The 21,474-nt window shown below is 48.4% G+C and overlaps 1 protein-coding gene across 7 annotated transcripts in view; it reads left to right on the forward strand.

Moving 5' to 3' along the window:
* MTMR1 (myotubularin related protein 1) overlaps nt 1–11,513 on the forward strand; it is a 122,433-nt gene extending 110,920 nt beyond the window's left edge. For all 7 annotated transcript variants that reach the window (XM_075323800.1, XM_075323796.1, XM_075323797.1 and 4 more), the window contains one exon: nt 10,688–11,513. In XM_075323800.1, coding sequence (XP_075179915.1) covers nt 10,688–10,852 — 165 coding nt within the window. In that variant the 3' untranslated portion in view covers nt 10,853–11,513. The remainder of the gene's footprint in view (nt 1–10,687) is intronic.
* The last annotated feature ends 9,961 nt before the right edge of the window (nt 11,514–21,474 follow it).

The following is a 21,474-nucleotide window of genomic DNA, read 5'->3' on the forward strand; positions in this document are numbered from 1 at the left end:
TAAAAGGCAAGAGGAGAGCTGGATGCAGGTCTCCTCAGCACGAAACGGCCGTCGTCCTAAACAGCACTTTTACGGGTCCACTACTATTACACTTACTAGATATTGGAATAGGGTCTTGGGGATGGGAATAACCCTTTTATCTTCATTGCTTTAACTGTACAAAAACAAAATATGCACCGAATATAAACATAGGAGAGAGGTATATAGTATGCATGTCAGCAGACACTTTACTATTTGAGGATCATAAAATCTTTTGTATAATCCGCACGGCTGATGACAAATTGCTTGAACACAGGTTACAAGTAAAATATATCTTTGTACCGTGTTAGCCAGTAGAGATAAAAAATTGTTTAAAAGAACTGAGAGTCCTCAGTGGTTGATACCTTTTAATGGCTAACTGAAAAGATGGTAATAATTGCAAGCTTTCGAGACTACTCAGGTCTCTTCATCAGGCCGAGTATAACACAAAATCTGAAGAGTCACATATTTATACACAACAGGACTTAGAATAGTGCAGTAAAAAATAAAAAAAAAAAACAAGAAACAAGTTATATAAAACAGAACTATCTCTATGGCAGGGGGCAAACTGTTGTGGCCATAAATTTTGCTGCAGTTCAGTGTGAAAGTTTTATTGTCCTCTGATCAGGGTCTGGTCCGGGCTGTGACACGCTCGGATGGTCAGAGGAGCACACCTTTTAACTGATGTAAAAAGACATGAATCCATGAGACACATTCATTCCTTCTCTGAATGTGTCAAAGGTCATCATAAGTTTGTACTCCCATAGTCTCCTATCTCTCTGGGACTTGAAGTTTCTTTTCAATACCAGCAATTTCATGTCCATGATGCTGTGGTCTGAGTTACAAATATGTTTGGCCACAGGTAGATCCATCCTTTTTTCTCTAATTGTGTGGCGGTGAGAATTCATCCTTGTCCTGAGCTGTTGTCCGGTCTCCCCTACATACAGATCCCCAGTTGGACATTTGGTACATATAATTAAGTACACCACATTGGTTGTAGTGCAGCTGAAGGTACCTGGGATCTTGTAGCCCTGAAGTGATCTGGGAATCTTTATCTTGTCCGTTGTCAATATTAATGGACAGGTCTTACATTTTTTCTGGTTGCAGGGAAATGTTCCTCTTGTTGTAGGAGAGGACAGGGAGCTTCTGACAATGATGCTTCTTAGATTTGGGGGCTGTCTAAAACACAGAAGTGGGGGGTCTGGAAAAATAGATTTTAACCGGGCATCTTTTTGCAGTAATGGTTGTAGTTTCCGTGCAGCTCCTCTAAACACCTCCAGATGTGGATTGTAGGTGACTACAAGAGGGACCCGATTGTTTTCTTCTTTAGTTTTATAATGTAGGAGATGGTTTCTTGATATTCTGGTGGCTCTTGTAATCTGGTTTTCAATTGTTCTTGGGTGGTAGCCTTGATTCAGAAAGGTCTTTCTGAGGCCCTCAAGGTGATTGTCTCTATCTGTACTGTTGGAACATATCCGATTGCACCTGATAGCCTGGCTGTATACAATAGTTTTTTTATGTGTTTTGGATGAAAACTGTCCCATTTCAGGTATGTTGGACGGTCAATTGGCTTCTTGTACAGGGATGTCTCCATTTCATTGTTCCGTAGTTTAATGATGGTGTCCAAGAAGTTGATTTCCGTGCAGGAGTAGCTGAGTGTTAAGTTGATGGTGGGATGAAACTGATTAAAGTGTTCATGGAAGGTCTTCAGCTGCTGCTCAGACTCTGTCCAGATAATTAAAATATCGTCAATGTAACGGTAGTTGGATAGAGGCCTGATAGGACAAGAGGATAAAAAGTCACTCTCAAGCTTGGCCATGAAAAGATTTGCATATTGTGGTGCCATTTTGCTTCCCATTGCAGTCCCAGTCTCCTGTAGATATATGTCATTGTCAAATGCAAAGTAATTATGGGTGAGGATGAATTTTGTAAGCTTCACTACAGAATCGGCATCAGTTCCTGTATTTTCCAGGAAGACTTTGCAGGCATTTAATCCATCCTGGTGTGGAATATTCGAGTACAAGGATTCCACATCCATGGTGGCAAGGATGGTTCCCTCTGGAAGAGGACCTATTGCTGATAGTTTTTTCAATAGGTCAGTAGTGTCCTGGATGTAGCTGGTTGTATCCCTTACCAAGGGTTTAAGGATACCCTCTACCCATCCAGAGACTTGTTCAGTGAGGGTGCCCACACATGAAATGATGGGTCTTCCTGGGTTTCCAGATTTGTGAATTTTTGGAAGCATGTAGAATGTGCCTATTCTTGGACTTACCGGTATCAGTTCATCAGTTCTTATGGATATGTCAGGCAGACAAGAGGCCAACTTGTTAAAGGGAACCTGTCATCAGAAATTTCGCCCAAAAGCTAAAAGATTCCCCCTCTGCAGCTCCTGGGCTGCATTCTAGGAAGGTCCCTGTTATTATTGTGCCCCATGTGAGACCAAAATAAAGCCTTTATAAAGTTCTACCTTTTTGTATGCAGCTTCTGTAAATCCGTCACGGGGGCGGGCTCTCTGCCGTCCGTTATTCTGCCCCCTGGTCCTGTATGCCGCCCCCATCGCTCCTTTCCATATCTGATGCACCGCCCACTGCTCCAGCCATCCCCGCGCATGCCCAGTGCCAGTCTCACAGGACTGAGCAGTTTGACCGCTGGTGACGTGTGCGCAGGCAAGTGATTATGGACGGGACTGTGACTGTTATCAGCAAGTACCCGGCCATAATCTCTTGAGCGCGCAAACCTCTCCAGCATTCACACTGAGCTCAGTGTAGATGCTAGACTGTATGGGCTGCTTCCAGGAATGACGTCCCTTTGTCACGTGATAGTATTTCGAACACGCCCCTATCACATGACAAAGGGACGTCATCCCTGGAAGCAGCCCATACAGTCTAGCATCTACACTGAGCTCAGTGTGAATGCTGGAGAGGTTTGCGCGCTCAAGAGATTATGGCCGGGTACTTGCTGATAACAGTCACAGTCCCGTCCATAATCACTTGCCTGCGCACACGTCACCAGCAGTCACAGTGCTCAGTCCTGTGAGACTGGCACTGGGCATGCGCGGGGATGGCTGGAGCAGTGGGCGGTGCATCAGATATGGAAAGGAGCGATGGGGGCGGCATACAGGACCAGGGGGCAGAATAACAGACGCCAGAGAGCCCGCCCCCGTGACGGATTTACAGAAGCTGCATACAAAAAGGTAGAACTTTATAAAGGCTTTATTTTGGTCTCACATGGGGCACAATAATAACAGGGACCTTCCTAGAATGCAGCCCAGGAGCTGCAGAGGGGGAATCTTTTAGGTTTTGGGCGAAATTTCTGATGACAGGTTCCCTTTAAGTTCCTTGTAATAGTCCTGTGTAGGGTCAGACTCCAATTTCTTATAGTAGCGTGTGTTCATCAGTTGTCTGTGTGCTTCCTTCATGTAGTCTGATTTGTTCATCATGACTATTGCACCCCCCTTGTCTGCAGGTTTAATGATGATTTCTTTGTTGGTTTTCAAAGATTTGATGGCCCTTCTCTCCTGGGCACTGATGTTGGATGGTTGCCTCCTGTGTGTGTCTAGGAAAGTGGATTTTACCAAATGTCTGAAAGTGTCTATATAGTTATCCAGATGAGGGTTGCGTCCTGGTGGAGGTGCCAATCTGACCTTTTCCTGGTTGTCAAGGTTCGTCTTCCTTCAGTCTGGGTGGATTCTGAAACATCTGCATCGCTAAAATATTCCCTCAGACGTAGTCTCCTGAAGTAATCTTCCATGTCGCTGCAGAGTTCAATTTTGTCTAGAGCTTTAGTAGGACAAAATGAGAGTCCTCTAGAAAGCACAGCATGTTCCACTTTGTTTGGTTTGTAATCCGAGAGATTGAGAACACAGATGCTTTTGTGCCTTGAATGGAGTGGTTGTCCAAGTTGTCAGGTTTTGGCTTTGTTCTCCACCTGTTTGTATTAAGTCCTGAATTGAGGCGCAGTCTATGTAGCTTCTTTTCCTTGTTGTGGATCAGAAGGGTTCGTAGTCTGTAATAGTATTGTTGTACTTTTTGTTCTGTGCTTTCTGGAAGAGTCTTCCTTTGTGTTTCAAATTCCCTCTGGATTTTACTCTTGATGCTGTAGAAGACATGCAGAAGGTGGTTCCTTAGTCTCTCAGAAGTCCTGTGACAAAGGTTTTGTGCATAATGGGTATTGTAGGTATGTAGAATTGGGTTTGTAATCCAGAGTCCTTTGGGGATCAGATTCTCCTTTTTGCATTTGGATAAGAAAAATATGTCGCTGTCCAGTTGTGCGCGTTTCTTCAGAAGTGTCTTTAGTTCCAAAAAGATGCGGTACATTCTGGTATCCTCCATTTTGATACAAGAAAAATATATCTTTGTACCGTGTTAGCCAGTAGAGATAAAAAAAAATTGTTTAAAAGAACTGAGAGTCCTCAGTGGTTGATACCTTTTTATGGCTAACTGAAAAGATGGTAATAATTGCAAGGTTTCGAGACTGCTCAGGTCTCTTCATCAGGCATGGTATAACACACAATCTGAAGAGTCACATATTTATACAAAACAGGACTTAGAATAGTGCAGTAAAAAAAAAAACAAGAAACAAGTTATATAAAACAGAACGATCTCTATGGCAGGGGGCAAACTGTTGTGGCCATAAATTTTGCTGCAGTTCAGTGTGAAAGTTTTATTGTCCTCTGATCAGGGTCTGGTCCGGGCTGTGACATGCTCGGATGGTCAGAGGAGCACACATTTTAACTGATGTAAAAAGACATGAATCCATGAGACACATTCATTCCTGCTCTGAATGTGTCAAAGGTCATCATAAGTTTGTACTCCCATAGTCTCCTATCTCTCTGGGACTTGAAGTTTCTTTTCAATACCAGCAATTTCATGTCCATGATGCTGTGGTCTGGGTTACAAAAATGTTTGGCCACAGGTAGATCCATCCTTTTTTCTCTAATTGTGTGGCCGTGAGAATTCATCCTTGTCCTGAGCTGTTGTCCGGTCTCCCCTACATACAGACCCCCAGTTGGACATTTGGTACATATAATTAAGTACACCACATTGGTTGTGGTGCAGCTGAAGGTACCTGGGATCTTGTAGTCCTGATGTGATCTGGGAATCTTTATCTTGTCCGTTGAACATAGGAAGCCTTAAAGGGAACCTGTCATCAGAAATTTTGCTTTAAACCTAAATGTTTCCCCCTCTGCAGCTCCTGGGCTGCATTCTAGCAAGGTTCCTGTTGGTTTTTAGCTCCCTTTTAGACCAAATATAATACTTTATAAAGGTGTACCTTTTGGGATGCTAATTTTCTAAATCGTCCATGGGGGCAGGCTTTCTGGTGTCCGTTATGTCCATCCTGCCGATTTACGACGTCCCGCAATGAGATTATGGGCGGCGCTGTGATTATCATTGCAAGTGCCCACCCATAATCTAGTGCACGCGCTTTCCTCTCTGCCTCCAGCGTTCTGCGCAAGCGCTGGCCGTAACCGGTGGTGTCCTGCTCCGATCCTCCCATCTATTTCCTGCTACAGGGAAAGATGGGAAAGAGGGGACGTGCGGTCATCTGGCCAGCGCTTGCGCAGAACGCTGGAGGCAGAGGGGAAAGCGCGGGCACTTGCGATGACAACACAGCGCCGCCCATTCTCGTGCCTGCGCAAACTTCACCAGCGGTCACACTGTGCACCCAGTGCACAGTCCCGCTACAGTGGCACTGCGCATGCGCCGGACCACGGGCTCACTGGGCGGCATCCTGGAAGTATGAAATGCTGCGTTGGGGGACGGCGTAAATCGGCAGGATGGACATAACGGACACCAGAGAGCCCGCCCCCATGGACGATTTAGAAAATTAGCATCCCAAAAGGTACACCTTTATAAAGTATTATATTTGGTCTAAAAGGGAGCTAAAGACCAGCAGGAACCTTGCTAGAATGCAGCCCAGGAGATGCAGAGGAGGAAACATTTAGGTTTAAAGCAAAATTTCTGATGACAGGTTCCCTTTAATACAGAACATAAAGGTCCTGTTACTATTACTTTGAGGTTTGCAGCAGGAATGTGTGATTTATTATCGTTGATATACGAAGCGTTAATAATCATAGTGGAAAGAAGATTACAAAATGTCCCACATCGGATGTCTAGATTATCTGAGAAATAAAATGTGGATCAGAAAGTAGGGACAGTAGATGAGCTGGAGGTCTGTTGGGGATAGTGAGTGCCCCCCCGAGAGCACGTACACTTTTCAGTTGTCCCCATAGTGTAACGTAGAGGTCAGTAGTTGCTTTGTGAAGAGTTTACTGAGGTTTTGTCAAAACGTAGTTGATACATTTCTAAATTTGTTTTATTAAACAGCTTTTATAATCATCAATTGATGGAGGCCATAGATAATGTCACATTGTGTAATCTGGAAAGGACTTTATATCCCTGTTGACCAACACTGGAGTAGTCAGGGTGGTACCCCAAATGTTACTGCAGAAACTATAAAGAAAATCTGTAAAAATGGGGCGGCACACACAAGTTGGTATTATTGCAATATGTAAGAGCATGATCCCACTTTGGCCATTAACAGACGAGACAAGCAAATAAATAGCAGTAGTACCGTATTTTCCGGCGTATGACGACCCCCAACTTTTCCAGTTAAAATATAGAGTTTGGGATATATTGTTTATACTAGAGTATAAGCCAACTCTAGTAATGTGCCCATTGTTTAGTTATGTCCCCTGCAGTAATGTGCCCAATTGTTTAGTAATGTCCCCTGCAGTAATGTGCCCATTGTTTAGTAATGTCCACCTTCTTGTCCAAAATAAAAAAATATTCTCACCTTCTTTCCCTTGGTGCCCCCAGCTGCTTCTTGCAGACCGCAGGCACACAGACCCTTCCGTGATGGCGTCCGCTGCACAGAGTGGCCACTGCAGGATGTCATCATGGCTTTACTGCAGTTGAATGCTTTACGGCGCCACAAAGCATTCAACTGCGCTAAAGCGCTGACAGCAGCGGTGGCCCTGTGTATTGGACGCGATCATGGAGGACTGCTTCTTGTGGACCGCAGTCACATAGACCCCTCCATGATGGTGTCTGGTGTATGGGGCCGCCGCTGCTGTTAGCGCTTTACTGCAGTTGAATGCTTTGTGGCGCCGTAAAGCATTCAACTGCAGTAAAGTCATGACAACATCCTGCAGCGGCCGCTCCATGCACCGGACGCTATTGCGGAGCGGTCGGTGTGCCTGCGGTCTGCAAGAAGCAGCTGGAGGCATCGCGGGAACTGAGGAGAGGTACAACTGCAGTAAAGCCATGACTGCAGCGTGCACCACCGTATAAGATTACCCCCGACTTTTGAGAAGATTTTCAGGGGTTAAAAAGTCATCTTATACGCTGGAAAATATGGTACATGGAAATTAGAGTATTTAGTTGACACTTGTGATTATTTGTTGTTATTGTAGGTTTTGTCTGTTAATGACAGTGTGAACATGCTCCCACATATTGCACTAATAGAAACTCAAGCGCTTCAGTGCATTCACTGTTTGTTTGTTTTTTCTTTTGTTTGAGGTTTTTGCATTAATTTGGCCAACTTTTGGACAATAAACTATTACAAAACAAGCCATTTCCATTGTTTCCGGTAGGACATCTGTATTGTTCTTTATACAACCATGGTTCAAAACCACTTCAGATAATGAAGTGTCACTTAATCAAGTGGATTCCACTTGAAAACCACAACAGCGTCTCCATGGCTGATGTATCCGATCTGTATGCTTTCCACCTGCACAAACCTTTTATCCTATACTGTAATAACCGGAGAAATGGGGACCGTGAGACATGGAGAGATGTTTTCTACATGGTAGACGAGATCTGTGTATAGAGTAAAGTCTATGTCCTTAGTCTGGGCTGCTATTCTGGGAGGGAGTGTTTGAAGACCTTTTACTTTCCAGGACAAGTTCCTCCCTGATGCAGTTGATTGGGGAAGAGGGCTGTAATTTCCTAGTGTGTTAATCTATTGGCGTAAGGGCTTTTTTATACAGACCAACTAGTGGCACAAAACAACCATTGATTAGTGTTGAGCAAGTAGTTGACTATTTGTACTGGCTATGCTGTTAGTGAGTACTGTCCGCTACTGGAATATTCGTTACGAGTAGCAGGCGCAGTGTAAGTCATTGGAAAGTACTCGCTAAGTAGTGAGTAACCCGAAAACTCTACTATTCGCTACTTGCATGAAAAGTACAGCTTTTGGGTTACTCGCTACTTAGCAAGTATTTCCCATAGACTTACATTGTGCCCGCTACTCGTAACGAATATGCGAGAAGCGGACAGTACTCACTAACAGCATAGCGAGTATGAATAGTCAGCTACTCTCTCAACACTACCGTTGACCTGTAAACCTTTACCAATCAGTGGTCCTTTTTATAGCCTGTCTACTCGGGTACACCAACGATAATGATGAGGACTGAGTGATCTGAAATGGACCCCTCAATGAGTATGGGTTCCGTGGTTCTCAGTGGTGCGAGTCCTCTTTTGATGGGGCAATGAGCCGCCAAAAGCAATTCAGTTAATAATTTCACCCCATGAATGAGCGTTTTGCTTTGTCATCCAGTGATCGGCAGCCTGTACACAGCAAGGTAATTGTGAAGCAAGTGTTAAGTACAGTTGTGCACGATTATTATTCAGTTTAAAGGGACTGTCAGCATAGACTGACTATCCAAACCAAGCACAGGAGGCGCTGGTGCTTCATAGTGAGGCCGATCATTTATATCCATCTTCAAACCTCCTTGTTTTCCATCCATCTCCTCTCTTCTCTAGCTCTATGCAGCCAGAGCTGTCAAAAAAAGAGAGGATGGTGGAGATAGAGGGAAAACAAGCAGGTGGAAAGATGGATATAAAGTAGTAGCCCCACCATGATGCACACAGCGCCTGTGCTTGGTTTGAACAGTCATTCTGTGCTAATAGTGTCTTTAAATGCTGTTTAAAATAAAAAAATCTATAATGGAAATTGAGCAGGGCAATGCACTCACAAATAAGGATAGATTTCTATTAAATGGAAACAATTTGTAGTAAAATATTGCAATAAGGAGCAAAAAGAAAAAAAAAAAAGTATCTTTTCCCTCGATTGCATGGTACATTATGGAAGACCTAAAAAAAATAACCTAGGTCAACTACGAATAGGGAGCTAAGCTGTGAAAGAACGTGACTGAAGGCTGCTTTACACGCTGCGACCTCGCTGGCGATGTGACATGCCAGATTGCAGATAAGATTTGCCGAGATCGCACATAGGTCATTTTTTTGTAGCGCCGGTCACATGTGCGATCTCGCGGGTTACACTGCTAACAAGATCGCTAGCGATGTCGCAGCGTGTAAAGCACCCTTAAGTGCTGAAATGAAAAAATCCACACAGCCCTTTTTATATTTTTTTTATTTTAACTGAGATGGCTGTTATGTTGGTTTGGCTGATTTTATTGTTTGTATGTTTTTAATCTCACGGCACTTTTCATCATCCCAAATGCCGATAAAGGAGTTTCTAACAATGCGTATTATAAATATATTGTATTTCGAAGCTGTATTTTCCCTGTCTGCGTACTGGATAAAAGACTATTATTATATGAGCATTTCAAAAAGACTCCCATGGACAAGAAAGGACATGGATTTGCCCTCGAGTCAAAACACCATTTGATCTAAAATTTATATTTTTTATTCTCACATATATTAAAAAATAACAATATTACAAACAATGAGGAAGTAAAATATATAGAAATAGACAAAGGTAAACCTATGGGGCAGTATGTGCAATATAAATACCAAAGGGGCTACTATAAATAGGTGAAATATTCTAAAGTGTCTAGTGACAATAAACAAGTGTTTTATAAATAACTAAAAGGATTCATCTTTATGATATAACGAACTCAGGATAAATATTTCCCCTTATAAATGCAAAAATAAGGTGCCTAAGGATAAAATGTCTAGTGACAATAAATGTGCTAAATAGCCACAAGAATCAAATAAAAAATACAGCCGATTTCAAGTAGATATTTCCCTTTAGAAATGCTCAAATAGAGAACTTGGTGTTTAGTGATGTAAGTGCTGTGCAGAATGTACGTTGTATAGAGGTTGAGATCAAAATGTATGATACCTAGATTTGAAGTCCGTGAAATTCGCCTGCCCGCTGCGCGTTTCGTCCTGTGTTGGACTTTCTCAAGGGAGGGTGATAGCCACAGTTGGCTGTTATGTTGGTTTGGCTTATTTTAGTGTTTGTATGTTCTGAATCTCACTGCACTTTTCATTATCCCAAATGCCGATTAAAGGAGTTTCTAATAATGCGTATCATAAATATATTGTGTTTAGAAGCTGTATTTTCCCAGTCTGTGTACTGTATGAAAGACTATTATATTTTGGTGGGAATGCTAATACCATTGATTTAATGTTTAAAATTTAAAAAAAAAAAAAAAAAAAAATCATCTTACTGTCATGGATGGTGGTTACATTTTAAATGCTGTTGGATTCTTTTATTGCCAATCCCGAATAGACATATTAGAGGACCCTCTGCAAGCATTAGGTCATGGCACCATGGGCTGTATTCCGAGTGACCTTACAAACAAATGCTTTTACAGCTGGGTCTATATGATGTGGTAGAAAGTAGACCTTTGTTGTAAATCATACAGGACGGAGTGAGCAAAACTGATTAGTTTTGTTTTTTTTTTAACCATCCTTAGATGCCAATTCATCAGAACCTAAAGGATCTTTTGGCTATTCGAGCAGAGCTACAGAAGAAAGTGGAAGAGCTGCAGCGTGAAGCGACCACCAGATCCGTCTCCTCTTCATCAGATCGAGGATCTTCCCCTTCACATTCCGCAACTCCTGTGCACACCGCAGTCTGACGGGCACCGGCATGTAGACGTATGGGCAACCTGCCAAGTGCCCGCTAACATCTGCCGAGTTGGATAAAATATCACGTCGGGCACAAAAGCACCAGTACATTTTATTTTTTTTGTATATAAACATTTCACCTGCTGCACCCGTCGTACCATCAGGGTGAAATGCTGGGCAGGATCTGTAAATATGAATGTTACCGTTCTGTATTGTTTACACGCCGCGCTCCTGTGCCATCAGCTGTTACAGTGGAATGTGTTTCCCCAGTGCCGTATACTGTATGCAGGAGCGCTGCTATTCTATTAGTCACCCCAGGGTTTTACATTCACAGTTTTGTTTTATATTATGTTTCTGTTCTTGGAGAAATGAAGCTGACGTAACTTGTAGCCAGGTATTGCAGTAGCAGCCGGGCTCGGTTTCTGTAATCTCTATGAAGGGATCCGGGCCTGGAAAAGGTGGTATTTTTTTTTAATATCGTATAAACTGACAATGTAATTTAAATTCCATATTGCACCTATTTAAAAAGAAATGTAATATGTAACGCACCCGATGCCATGTAAAGCTTACCGAACAATGGATGGAAGTAGCCACACGTAAGTTATCCTGTTGCACATTATGTAATTGTATAGTGTTTTTACCTCGGAAAACATAAATTTTTATTTCACCGTTGCCATGTTTTACTTGGTCGTTTATCCTGCAGTTGGTGGTAGGGATGACTCTAAAATCACGCAAGGTTAAAGCCAAATGCACTATATTAAGGTGGTCTCACAGACAGCGACAACGACGTCGCTGCTAAGTCACCATTTTCTGTGACGTAGCAGCGACGTCTCGTCGCTGTGTGTGACATCCAGCAACGAGCTGGCCCCTGCTGTGAGGTCGCCAGTCGTTGTTGAATGTCCTGCTTCATTTTTTGGACGTTGCTCTCCCGCTGTGAAGCACACATCGCTGTGTGTGACAGCGAGAGAGCGACGAACTGAAGCGAGCAGGGAGCCGGCGTCTGGCAGCCTGCGGTAAGCTGTAACCACGGTAAACATCGGGTAACCAAGCGAAGTGCTTCTCTGGTTACCCGATATTTACCTTGGTTACCAGCATCCGCTGCTCTCAGGCTGCCAGCGCCGTCTCCGTGCACGTGTAGCCAGAGTACACATTGGGTAAATAAGCAAAGGTTTGCTTATTAACCCGATGTGTACTCTGGCTAGGCGTGCAGGGAGCTAGCGCTAAGCATGTACGCAGGTAACCAAGGTAAATATCGGGTAAGCAGCGAAGCATTTTGCTTGGTTACCCGATATTTACCTTTAGTTACCAAGCGCAGCATCGCTTCTACGCGTCGCTGGGGGCTGGTCGCTGGTGAGATCTGCCTGTTTGACAGCTCACCAGCGACCATGTAACGACGCAGCAGCGATCCTGATAAGGGAGGTCGTCAGTCGTGATTGCTCCTGCGTCGCTACGTCGTGTGACCTTAGCTTTACAGTGGTGGACAAAATTGTTGGTACTCTTCTATAGTAAGAAAAAACAAATATGGTCAATGAAATAACTCGAAAGTGACAAAAGTAATTTTCAATCTTATATTTACTGAATATCAACAAATCAGAATTGAATCACACATGGCTTTTGGAAAAAAAAAAACCTTATGAAACTGGCCTGAGCAAAAACGATGGCACCGCTGGAAAAGATTGGAAAAATTATTGGATGGACACGAAGGGTAACCAGAAAGGTAAGCGTTGAGGTATTTATTTATTTATTTATTTTTTTACCATTTGCTGGCCTAACTTTCAAACAAATTCCCACGAAGGACATATTTAATCAATAAATCTTGATTTTGCACTATTGGCTGTGTTAACAAAAATGTTCCTGTGCTGAGATGTTATAAATGTGCCCCTGGTATGTACTGTGTAATGGCCGTGTCTGACCGTACAGGGACATGGTCTGATCATACCACATCTCCTGGGCCAGCGAGGACACAAAAGAGTACACTTGTGACACCAGAGACTTAAGCTGGGTTCACACATAGCGACAGCGACAACGACGTCGCTGTTACGTCACCATTTTCTGTGATGCAACAGCGACCTTGTAAGTCGCTGTTTATGATCGCTGCTTAGCTGTCAAACATAGCAGATGCAGCAGCGATCATAACGACACGCGTCGCTGTGCTACATGTGCAGGGAGCCGCGCACACTGCTTAGCACTGGCTCCCTGCACTCCTAGCTACAGTACACATCGGGTTAATTACCCGATGTGTACTGCAGCTACATGTGCAGAGAGCAGGAGCCGGCACTGGCAGCGAGAGCGGCGAACGCTGGTAACGAAGGTCTTCCCTTGGTTACCCGATGTTTACCATGGTTACAGCTTACCGCAGCTGCCAGATGCCGGCTCCTGCTCCCTGCTCGCTTCATTTCGTCGCTCTCTCGCTGTCACACACAGCGATGTGTGCGTCACAGCGGGAGAGCGACAACCAAAAAATGAAGCTGGACATTTCTCAACGACCAGCGACCTCACAGTTGGGGCCAGGTCGTTGCTGGATGTCACACACAGCGCCGGGACGTCGCTGCAACGTCACAGAAAATGGTGACGTAGCAGCGACGTTGTTGTCGTGGTCGCTGTGTGTGACACCACCCTTACTCACGGGCAAGTCTGTAGGCAGGGTCACATACCAGGAGATCTCGCCATGGGTACAGGAAGGAAAATCGGGGGGAAAAAAAGAGAGCACACAATAGTCTTCTCTACAAAGAATAGTAGAGTGGAACACTGGGTGCAATATTAAAGTAAATGTGTGGGGTTACTGTCACAAACCACCGGGGGGGTCACTCAGAAATCCCCCGCGCTGGCTACCAGTACGTCACAATCGGGGGGTAACAAGTGGGGGTCACCCCCCCTTTATACCTCCCGACCGACAGACAGAGCACGTGACGCGCTCTCTAGCGCCCCTCTTATAGTCAGGCCAATTATGGAATTGCCCGACAATAAGCAAGGAGGCCGCTATACTACTTATGCCGATTATTGAAGGGTCCCCGGTGAGAGTAGGGTATATATTCCCCCGACCTCCGCGGGCGGAATATATAGTATCTTCCCGAATCTCACTGGCCTCCCCACAATAATCCTTGGCACAACTCGCTGCCACCAACCGCTTCACGGTAACTATTAGCCGAACACACAGACGTGGGATTCAAGATCGAGATAACAGAACAGCCCAAGATTAATTATATACTTTAATCAGCCTAAAGCACACTAGAACTACAATATATACAATAGGGACTCTACAGAATATACATATGTCAGAGTACAGTTACAGATAAAGCATGTTTTACAAACAGGTATGCAATTCAATCAGTTACCTTGTGCGTCTGGCCACAGGGGGGCGCTGTAGACCAGGTTTCCAGGAACTCCCACAGATGTTTCCTACACGTGCCCCCAGCGAGAAGAACCTTGGAAAATGGCCGAAGCAGGGTTATCAACCTGGGCAAATCCAGGTCCCCTCCTACCTTAGTGACCTCACAGGGAGCACTGCTCCACCCCTGGCTGGAGTTATGGACAAATTCACAACATGGAATATGGGCCATAACTTTGCCTGGGAGCGTCGTAGGCGGACGCCAATGCTCTCATTGTGACAGTTATGAATTTATCTACAGAACGAGGGGACTCATGACCTGTCTACGAGTTCCCATATGGCTGATATCACGCCTGGGGTATTTCCCAAGCTCCCCCTTCCATAAAAAAGGTGTGCCAGCATCGTCCGCCTGCGCAAACACCATTTTTATGGTTGCCATATTTATCGGAGATATGGCTTGCGAGATATGAACCATTTTTTACTGGAGTCGTTCTGTCTGGCTACTTCCAAGCCTTGCTAATGAGATACAACTCTTGTTACAGGGTGACGGCAGGGAGTCATCCTGGGTCCATTGTCCTCACATCATCTCATCTCCATATCAGAGGAGATGGCTGTTGGAGGTGTAAGTGGGATGTGACACCTTCACAGATGCTGGACATTTGAGCACAAGAAGGGAGGGGGGCACTGCCAGGGAGTGATGAGAGCAATTATGACTTCTAGTCATAATTCCTCTTCATATCCCAGGATTTACCTCACACCTCCCCCCTTTTGAGGGCGCTAGGGGGCAGCACACTCCGGTGTTCCCCCGTGCGCCCGTCCGCGACCTCTCCTTGTCGGGACAGCCCGTCTGCGTTACCGTGGTCACGGCCCCTTTTGTGGCGAATGGTGAAGTCGTATTGCTGGAGCGCAAGGCTCCATCGCAACAATCGCCCATTCGTCCCAGAGACGGTGTGCAACCAGCTGAGGGGATTGTGGTCCGTCTCCACGATGAAGTGGCGCCCGTATAGATAGGGTTGCAGACGCTGCAGGGCCCACACTATGGCCAGGCACTCCTTCTCCATTGTAGAATAGGCCACTTCCCTTGGTAACAGCTTCCTGCTCAGGTACAAGACTGGGTGCTCTTGGCTCGCAGAGTCCACCTGGCTGAGCACCGCACCGAGGCCGAAGTCACTGGCGTCGGTCTGTACTACAAACGGCCGCGTGAAGTCGGCTGCCTGTAGCACGGGCGGGCTGGACAGGGCGTCCTTTAGGGCCCGGAAGGCTGTCTCGCAGTCCATTGTCCAATCGACTGCAGAGGGCAGCTTCTTCTTGGTGAGGTCCGTCAAGGGCTTTGCCAGGCTACTATAGCATGGAACAAACCTCCTATAGTACCCAGCGGTCCCCAAGAAGGACATCACCTGCTTCTTGGTCCTGGGGGTGGGCCAGGATGCGATGGCCTCCACTTTCTCAGGCTCGGGCTTCAGCGTTCCCCCACCTACCCGGTGACCGAGGTACTGGACCTCGCTCATGGCCAGCTGACACTTTCCCGGCTTGATGGTCAAACCTGCCCGGTGGATCCGCCTGAGCACCTGTGCTAGATGCTCTAGGTGGTCCTCCCAGGTGGGACTGAAGACGGCAATGTCATCCAGGTACGCGGCCGCGTACCCTTCAAGTCCCTTGAGCAGGGTGTTGACCATCCGCTGGAAAGTGGCAGGGGCATTCCTCATCCCGAATGGCATCACCGTGGACTCGTACAGTCCAAATGGGGTAATAAAGGCAGAGCGTTCCCTGGCCTTGCGAGTCAGGGGGATCTGCCAATATCCCCGGCTCAGGTCCATGATGGTCAGGTACTGAGCCCCGGCCAACTGATCGAGCAGGTCATCGATGCGTGGCATTGGGTACGCATCGGCGACCGTGACAGCATTGAGCCCCCTGTAGTCCACGCAGAACCGAGTGGTTCGGTCCTTCTTAGGGACGAGGACTACAGGCGAGGCCCAAGCGCTGTTGGATGCCTGGATCACCCCCAGCTCCAGCATCTCGTCAATCTCCTGGCGCATGTGTTGCTGCACCTCCAGGGAGACCCGATATGCTGAACGCCGGATCGGGGGATGATCCCCAGTGTCCACGTGATGGACAGCCAAGTCAGTCCTTCCGGGCTGGTTGGTAAACAACCCCCGGAAGGGGTGTAGGGTGGCCCACAGCTGGGACCGTTGGTCCTCCAAGAGCTGGTGGCCAACCTCCACATCCTCAATGGATCCGCCTGCCCTAACCTGGGCTAGCATATCCAAGAGGGTTTCCGCTTCTCCCTCCTCGGGCAGGTTGCACACAGGGAGTGCACATGCCTCCCGCTCATGATGTGCCTTCATCATGTTCACATGGAAGGGCTTCCGCCTTCCACGGGCAGGGTCCAGGGTGACCAGGTACGTCACAGGGTTGAGCTGCTGGTACACGAGGTATGGGCCTTCCCAGGCTGCCTGAAGCTTGTCCTGTGGTACGGGGACCAGTACCCACACCTCTTGACCCACTTGGTAGGTCCTCTCACAAGCGTTCTGGTCGTACCAACGCTTCTGATCGGCCTGGGCTTGAGCCATATTGTCGTGTACCAGTTGCGTCAAGGCTTGCATTTTGTCCCGGAAGCGCATGACATACTCGATAACCGACACTCCAGGGGTGGCCAAATCCCCTTCCCAAGCCTCTCTCACCAGAGCCAGGGGGCCCCACACACGTCGCCCGTACAGGAGCTCAAACGGTGAGAATCCTGTTGAGGCCTGTGGAACCTCCCGGTAAGCAAATAACAGGTGTGGGAGATACCGCTCCCAGTCACGCCCGTGGGAGTCGACCAACATCTTAAGCATCTGCTTTAAGGTGCCATTGAACCGCTCGCACAGGCCATTAGTCTGTGGATGGTACGGGCTGGCCACCAGATGTCGCACCTGGACTTGCTTACAGAGGGCCTCCATCAGCTGGGACATGAATTGGGTCCCCCGGTCAGTGAGCATTTCCTGGGGAAAACCCACTCGGGAGAAAATCTCCAGCAATGCGGTGGCCACCTTGTCAGCCCGAATGGACGACAAGGCCACTGCTTCTGGGTACCGGGTGGCATAGTCCACTACCGTCAGTATGAAGCGTTTCCCGGAGCTGCTGGGGATGGCCAGCGGGCCGACCAGATCCACAGCCACCCTCCTGAAAGGCTCATCGATGATTGGCAGAGATACCAGTGGGGCTTTGGGGTGTGGCCCCGCCTTCCCCACTCTCTGACAGGTTTCACACGAACGGCAGTAGGCAGCCACATCGGCCCCCATTTTTGGCCAGTAGAAATGCTGGTTTAACCTGGCCTTGGTCTTAGCGATCCCTAGGTGTCCGGCCATCGGAATCTCATGTGCGATCCGCAACAACTCCGTCCGGAACGGATAGGGTACCACCAACTGTCGGTCCCTGGGCCACGCCTCCGGTGAACCCTGCTGGACCGTGGCCCGGTACAGCCGTCCTTGGTCCCAGACCACTCGCTCCGGGTCCGAGTCCGAGGGAGGCTGTGCCGCCTGCTCCTTTAGAGCTTTCAGGCTGTCGTCAGCTTCTAACGCTGCCTGAAACCCCTGACCAGATGTGGCCAGAATCGACGAGACTGTCACATCTTCGGTCAGTACCCCGGGACCTGTGTCCTGGCCTCCACCTGACTCGGCTGCCACTTGGTCAGAAGGGGAAGAGCTATCGGACCTCCGGGAGGCCCCTTGGCTTCCAGCACTCCCACTGCGGGTGACAGCGGCCACAGCCGCTGCGACCGTGGGTCGTGCCTGCTCCTCCTCCGTTCCTGACCAAGTCGCCGGTTCAGGCAGACCTACCTGGCTTCCTGACACCCCGGTTGTAGGGGAACCCTGCACCGAGATCTTACCTGGGAGCACTTCCGCTCCTGGACCGGCCCCAATCTCACCTGCCTGTTCCCCCCCTGCAGCAACAGAACCCCGCTGTGAAATCTCTGGGGACCCCACATTTGCTGTGGTAGCCCCCACCCCACACACTGGTCCTCCCCCTGCAGCACCCTGCTCTCTGCTTATCCCTGCAGAGGGCAACAGATCCCAGCTCACAGGCTGATTACTTGTAGAGGCATTGTCACACCTTTCTCTGACCCCCTCCCCTGTCACAGCTGCAGCTGTGTGTGTGTCTATGGTGTCTGTGCAAGCAGAAATATCAGAGTTCACTCCCTCCTCCCTTACATCATTCATAGATAACACATTAACATTGTCCGGAGGCACGTCAGCACTGGCTGAAGGTTCAGCCTTTGGGGCGGGGCCAAACTGGGAGGTTATTTGCCCCAAATCTGTCCCAAGTAGCACGTTTGCAGGGATCCGATCAGTTACCCCCACCTCCCTCACCCCTCGCCCTGCGCCCCAGTCCACATAAATGTCAGCAACAGGCAGCGCCGGGTCAATGCCTCCAATCCCGGAGACAGCGAGGGTTTTTCCAGGGATCAAGTCTTGGGGGGACACCATCTCAGGCCGCACCAGAGTCACCTCCGAGGCGCTGTCTCGCAGTCCTATGGTCACAGACCGGCCGACGGTGACAGGTTGGAAGCTGTCCAGGGACCTACCACCACCCCCACCCACACAATACACCTTGGGCGGCCCTTGGGACGGGGACGGAGCCGGGGCCTTGGGACGCTGAGGGCACATGGCCTTGAAGTGTCCAGGTAGGTTGCACTGGTGGCACCGTCTTGGCTCTGCCACGGGCCTGGAGAGGGGAGTTGAGGGGGACACCCCCTGCAGTCTAGGGGCAGGTGGGGCAGTCGCAGAGTTCATCTTACCCCCTCTCCAGGTGCTGCTGGTGGCTGCTCTCCTGGCTTCAGGAGCCCGATTGTTGGTGTAGTCATCTGCCAGGGCAGCTGTAGCCGTGGATCCCTTTGGCTTCTGGTCTCGGATGAACTGGCGGAGATCCTCAGGGCAGTTCCACAAGAGTTGCTCCGTGATGAACAAGTCCAGGATCTCCGGTCCGGTGGAAAGCTGCAGGCCTTGGGTCCAGTGGTCGGCAGCTCGGGCAAGTGCCCGCCGGTGGTCAGCCCAGGAGTCCTTTGGTCCCTTCTGCAGCGTCCGGAACTTCTTGCGGTAGGACTCCGGGGTGAGGTTGTACTGTTGGATCAGGGCCCGCTTGATGGTGTCGTAGCCCTGATCCGCCTCAGCAGGCAAGTCCCCAAGGATATCCAGGGCCTTACCCCTTAAACGGGGGGTCAGGTATTTGGCCCACTGGTCCTTGTTCAGATGATGCTGCAAGCAAGTCCGTTCAAAAGCAGTCAAGAAAGAGTCCAAGTCTCCATCCTTCTCCAGCACTGGGAAGTCCTCAACACGGACCTTTGGAAGTTTGGTGTCTGGAAGGTCACGGGTGGCTGATGAGGGCCGGAGCTGAGCTAGCTGCAGCTGGTAGTTACGCTCTGCCTGGCGCTCTTCACGCGCTGCTTGCCGCTCACGCTCGGCCATGAGTTCCTTGTAGCCCTCCCGGTCTCCAGCCTGGCGTAGGGCCATAGCCATTTGAAGAAGGCTATCCGAGCCTCCCAGGCTCGGTGGAATGGCACGTGGTGATCTGCGGCCCGCTGCGGAGCCTGGTGATTCACTGTCCATTGCAGAGCGGAGGGCTGGCATCTGGCTCGTTGAGGACCCTTGGGCGAGCTGCTCCTCATCTTGTCCAGCAGTGCCCGGTTGTGCAATGTCCTCTGCAGAGCTGTTTTCTGGCGTCGGGCTCCTGGAGGACTCGTGGACAACCTCCTCATCGTCTCTGGCCTGAGCATCGGCCATTCCTTTGGCTTTGCTCCTGGTGCTCTCAGCCATTCTTGCAGACTTTTGGTCACTGACACAGAACTGACACCTGATGCCTCCACACACCTTACAGTATCTGCACTCTGACACTCTAGTGTTGAGCTAGTCTGAAGACCCCAGCAGCCACAGCTGCTGCAGGCAGTCTTTAGTGTCTGGGAGTATGGGTCTCACACTCACACACACTATTATCTCGATCCCACTGCTGCCACCAATATGTCACAAACCACCGGGGGGGTCACTCAGAAATCCCCCGCGCTGGCTACCAGTACGTCACAATCGGGGGGTAACAAGTGGGGGTCACCCCCCCTTTATACCTCCCGACCGACAGACAGAGCACGTGACGCGCTCTCTAGCGCCCCTCTTATAGTCAGGCCAATTATGGAATTGCCCGACAATAAGCAAGGAGGCCGCTATACTACTTATGCCGATTATTGAAGGGTCCCCGGTGAGAGTAGGGTATATATTCCCCCGACCTCCGCGGGCGGAATATATAGTATCTTCCCGAATCTCACTGGCCTCCCCACAATAATCCTTGGCACAACTCGCTGCCACCAACCGCTTCACGGTAACTATTAGCCGAACACACAGACGTGGGATTCAAGATCGAGATAACAGAACAGCCCAAGATTAATTATATACTTTAATCAGCCTAAAGCACACTAGAACTACAATATATACAATAGGGACTCTACAGAATATACATATGTCAGAGTACAGTTACAGATAAAGCATGTTTTACAAACAGGTATGCAATTCAATCAGTTACCTTGTGCGTCTGGCCACAGGGGGGCGCTGTAGACCAGGTTTCCAGGAACTCCCACAGATGTTTCCTACACGTGCCCCCAGCGAGAAGAACCTTGGAAAATGGCCGAAGCAGGGTTATCAACCTGGGCAAATCCAGGTCCCCTCCTACCTTAGTGACCTCACAGGGAGCACTGCTCCACCCCTGGCTGGAGTTATGGACAAATTCACAACATGGAATATGGGCCATAACTTTGCCTGGGAGCGTCGTAGGCGGACGCCAATGCTCTCATTGTGACAGTTATGAATTTATCTACAGAACGAGGGGACTCATGACCTGTCTACGAGTTCCCATATGGCTGATATCACGCCTGGGGTATTTCCCAAGCTCCCCCTTCCATAAAAAAGGTGTGCCAGCATCGTCCGCCTGCGCAAACACCATTTTTATGGTTGCCATATTTATCGGAGATATGGCTTGCGAGATATGAACCATTTTTTACTGGAGTCGTTCTGTCTGGCTACTTCCAAGCCTTGCTAATGAGATACAACTCTTGTTACAGGGTGACGGCAGGGAGTCATCCTGGGTCCATTGTCCTCACATCATCTCATCTCCATATCAGAGGAGATGGCTGTTGGAGGTGTAAGTGGGATGTGACACCTTCACAGATGCTGGACATTTGAGCACAAGAAGGGAGGGGGGCACTGCCAGGGAGTGATGAGAGCAATTATGACTTCTAGTCATAATTCCTCTTCATATCCCAGGATTTACCTCACAGTTACGGAC

This window comes from Anomaloglossus baeobatrachus, chromosome 9, assembly GCF_048569485.1.
Source record: "Anomaloglossus baeobatrachus isolate aAnoBae1 chromosome 9, aAnoBae1.hap1, whole genome shotgun sequence".
Lineage (NCBI taxonomy): Eukaryota > Metazoa > Chordata > Amphibia > Anura > Aromobatidae > Anomaloglossus > Anomaloglossus baeobatrachus.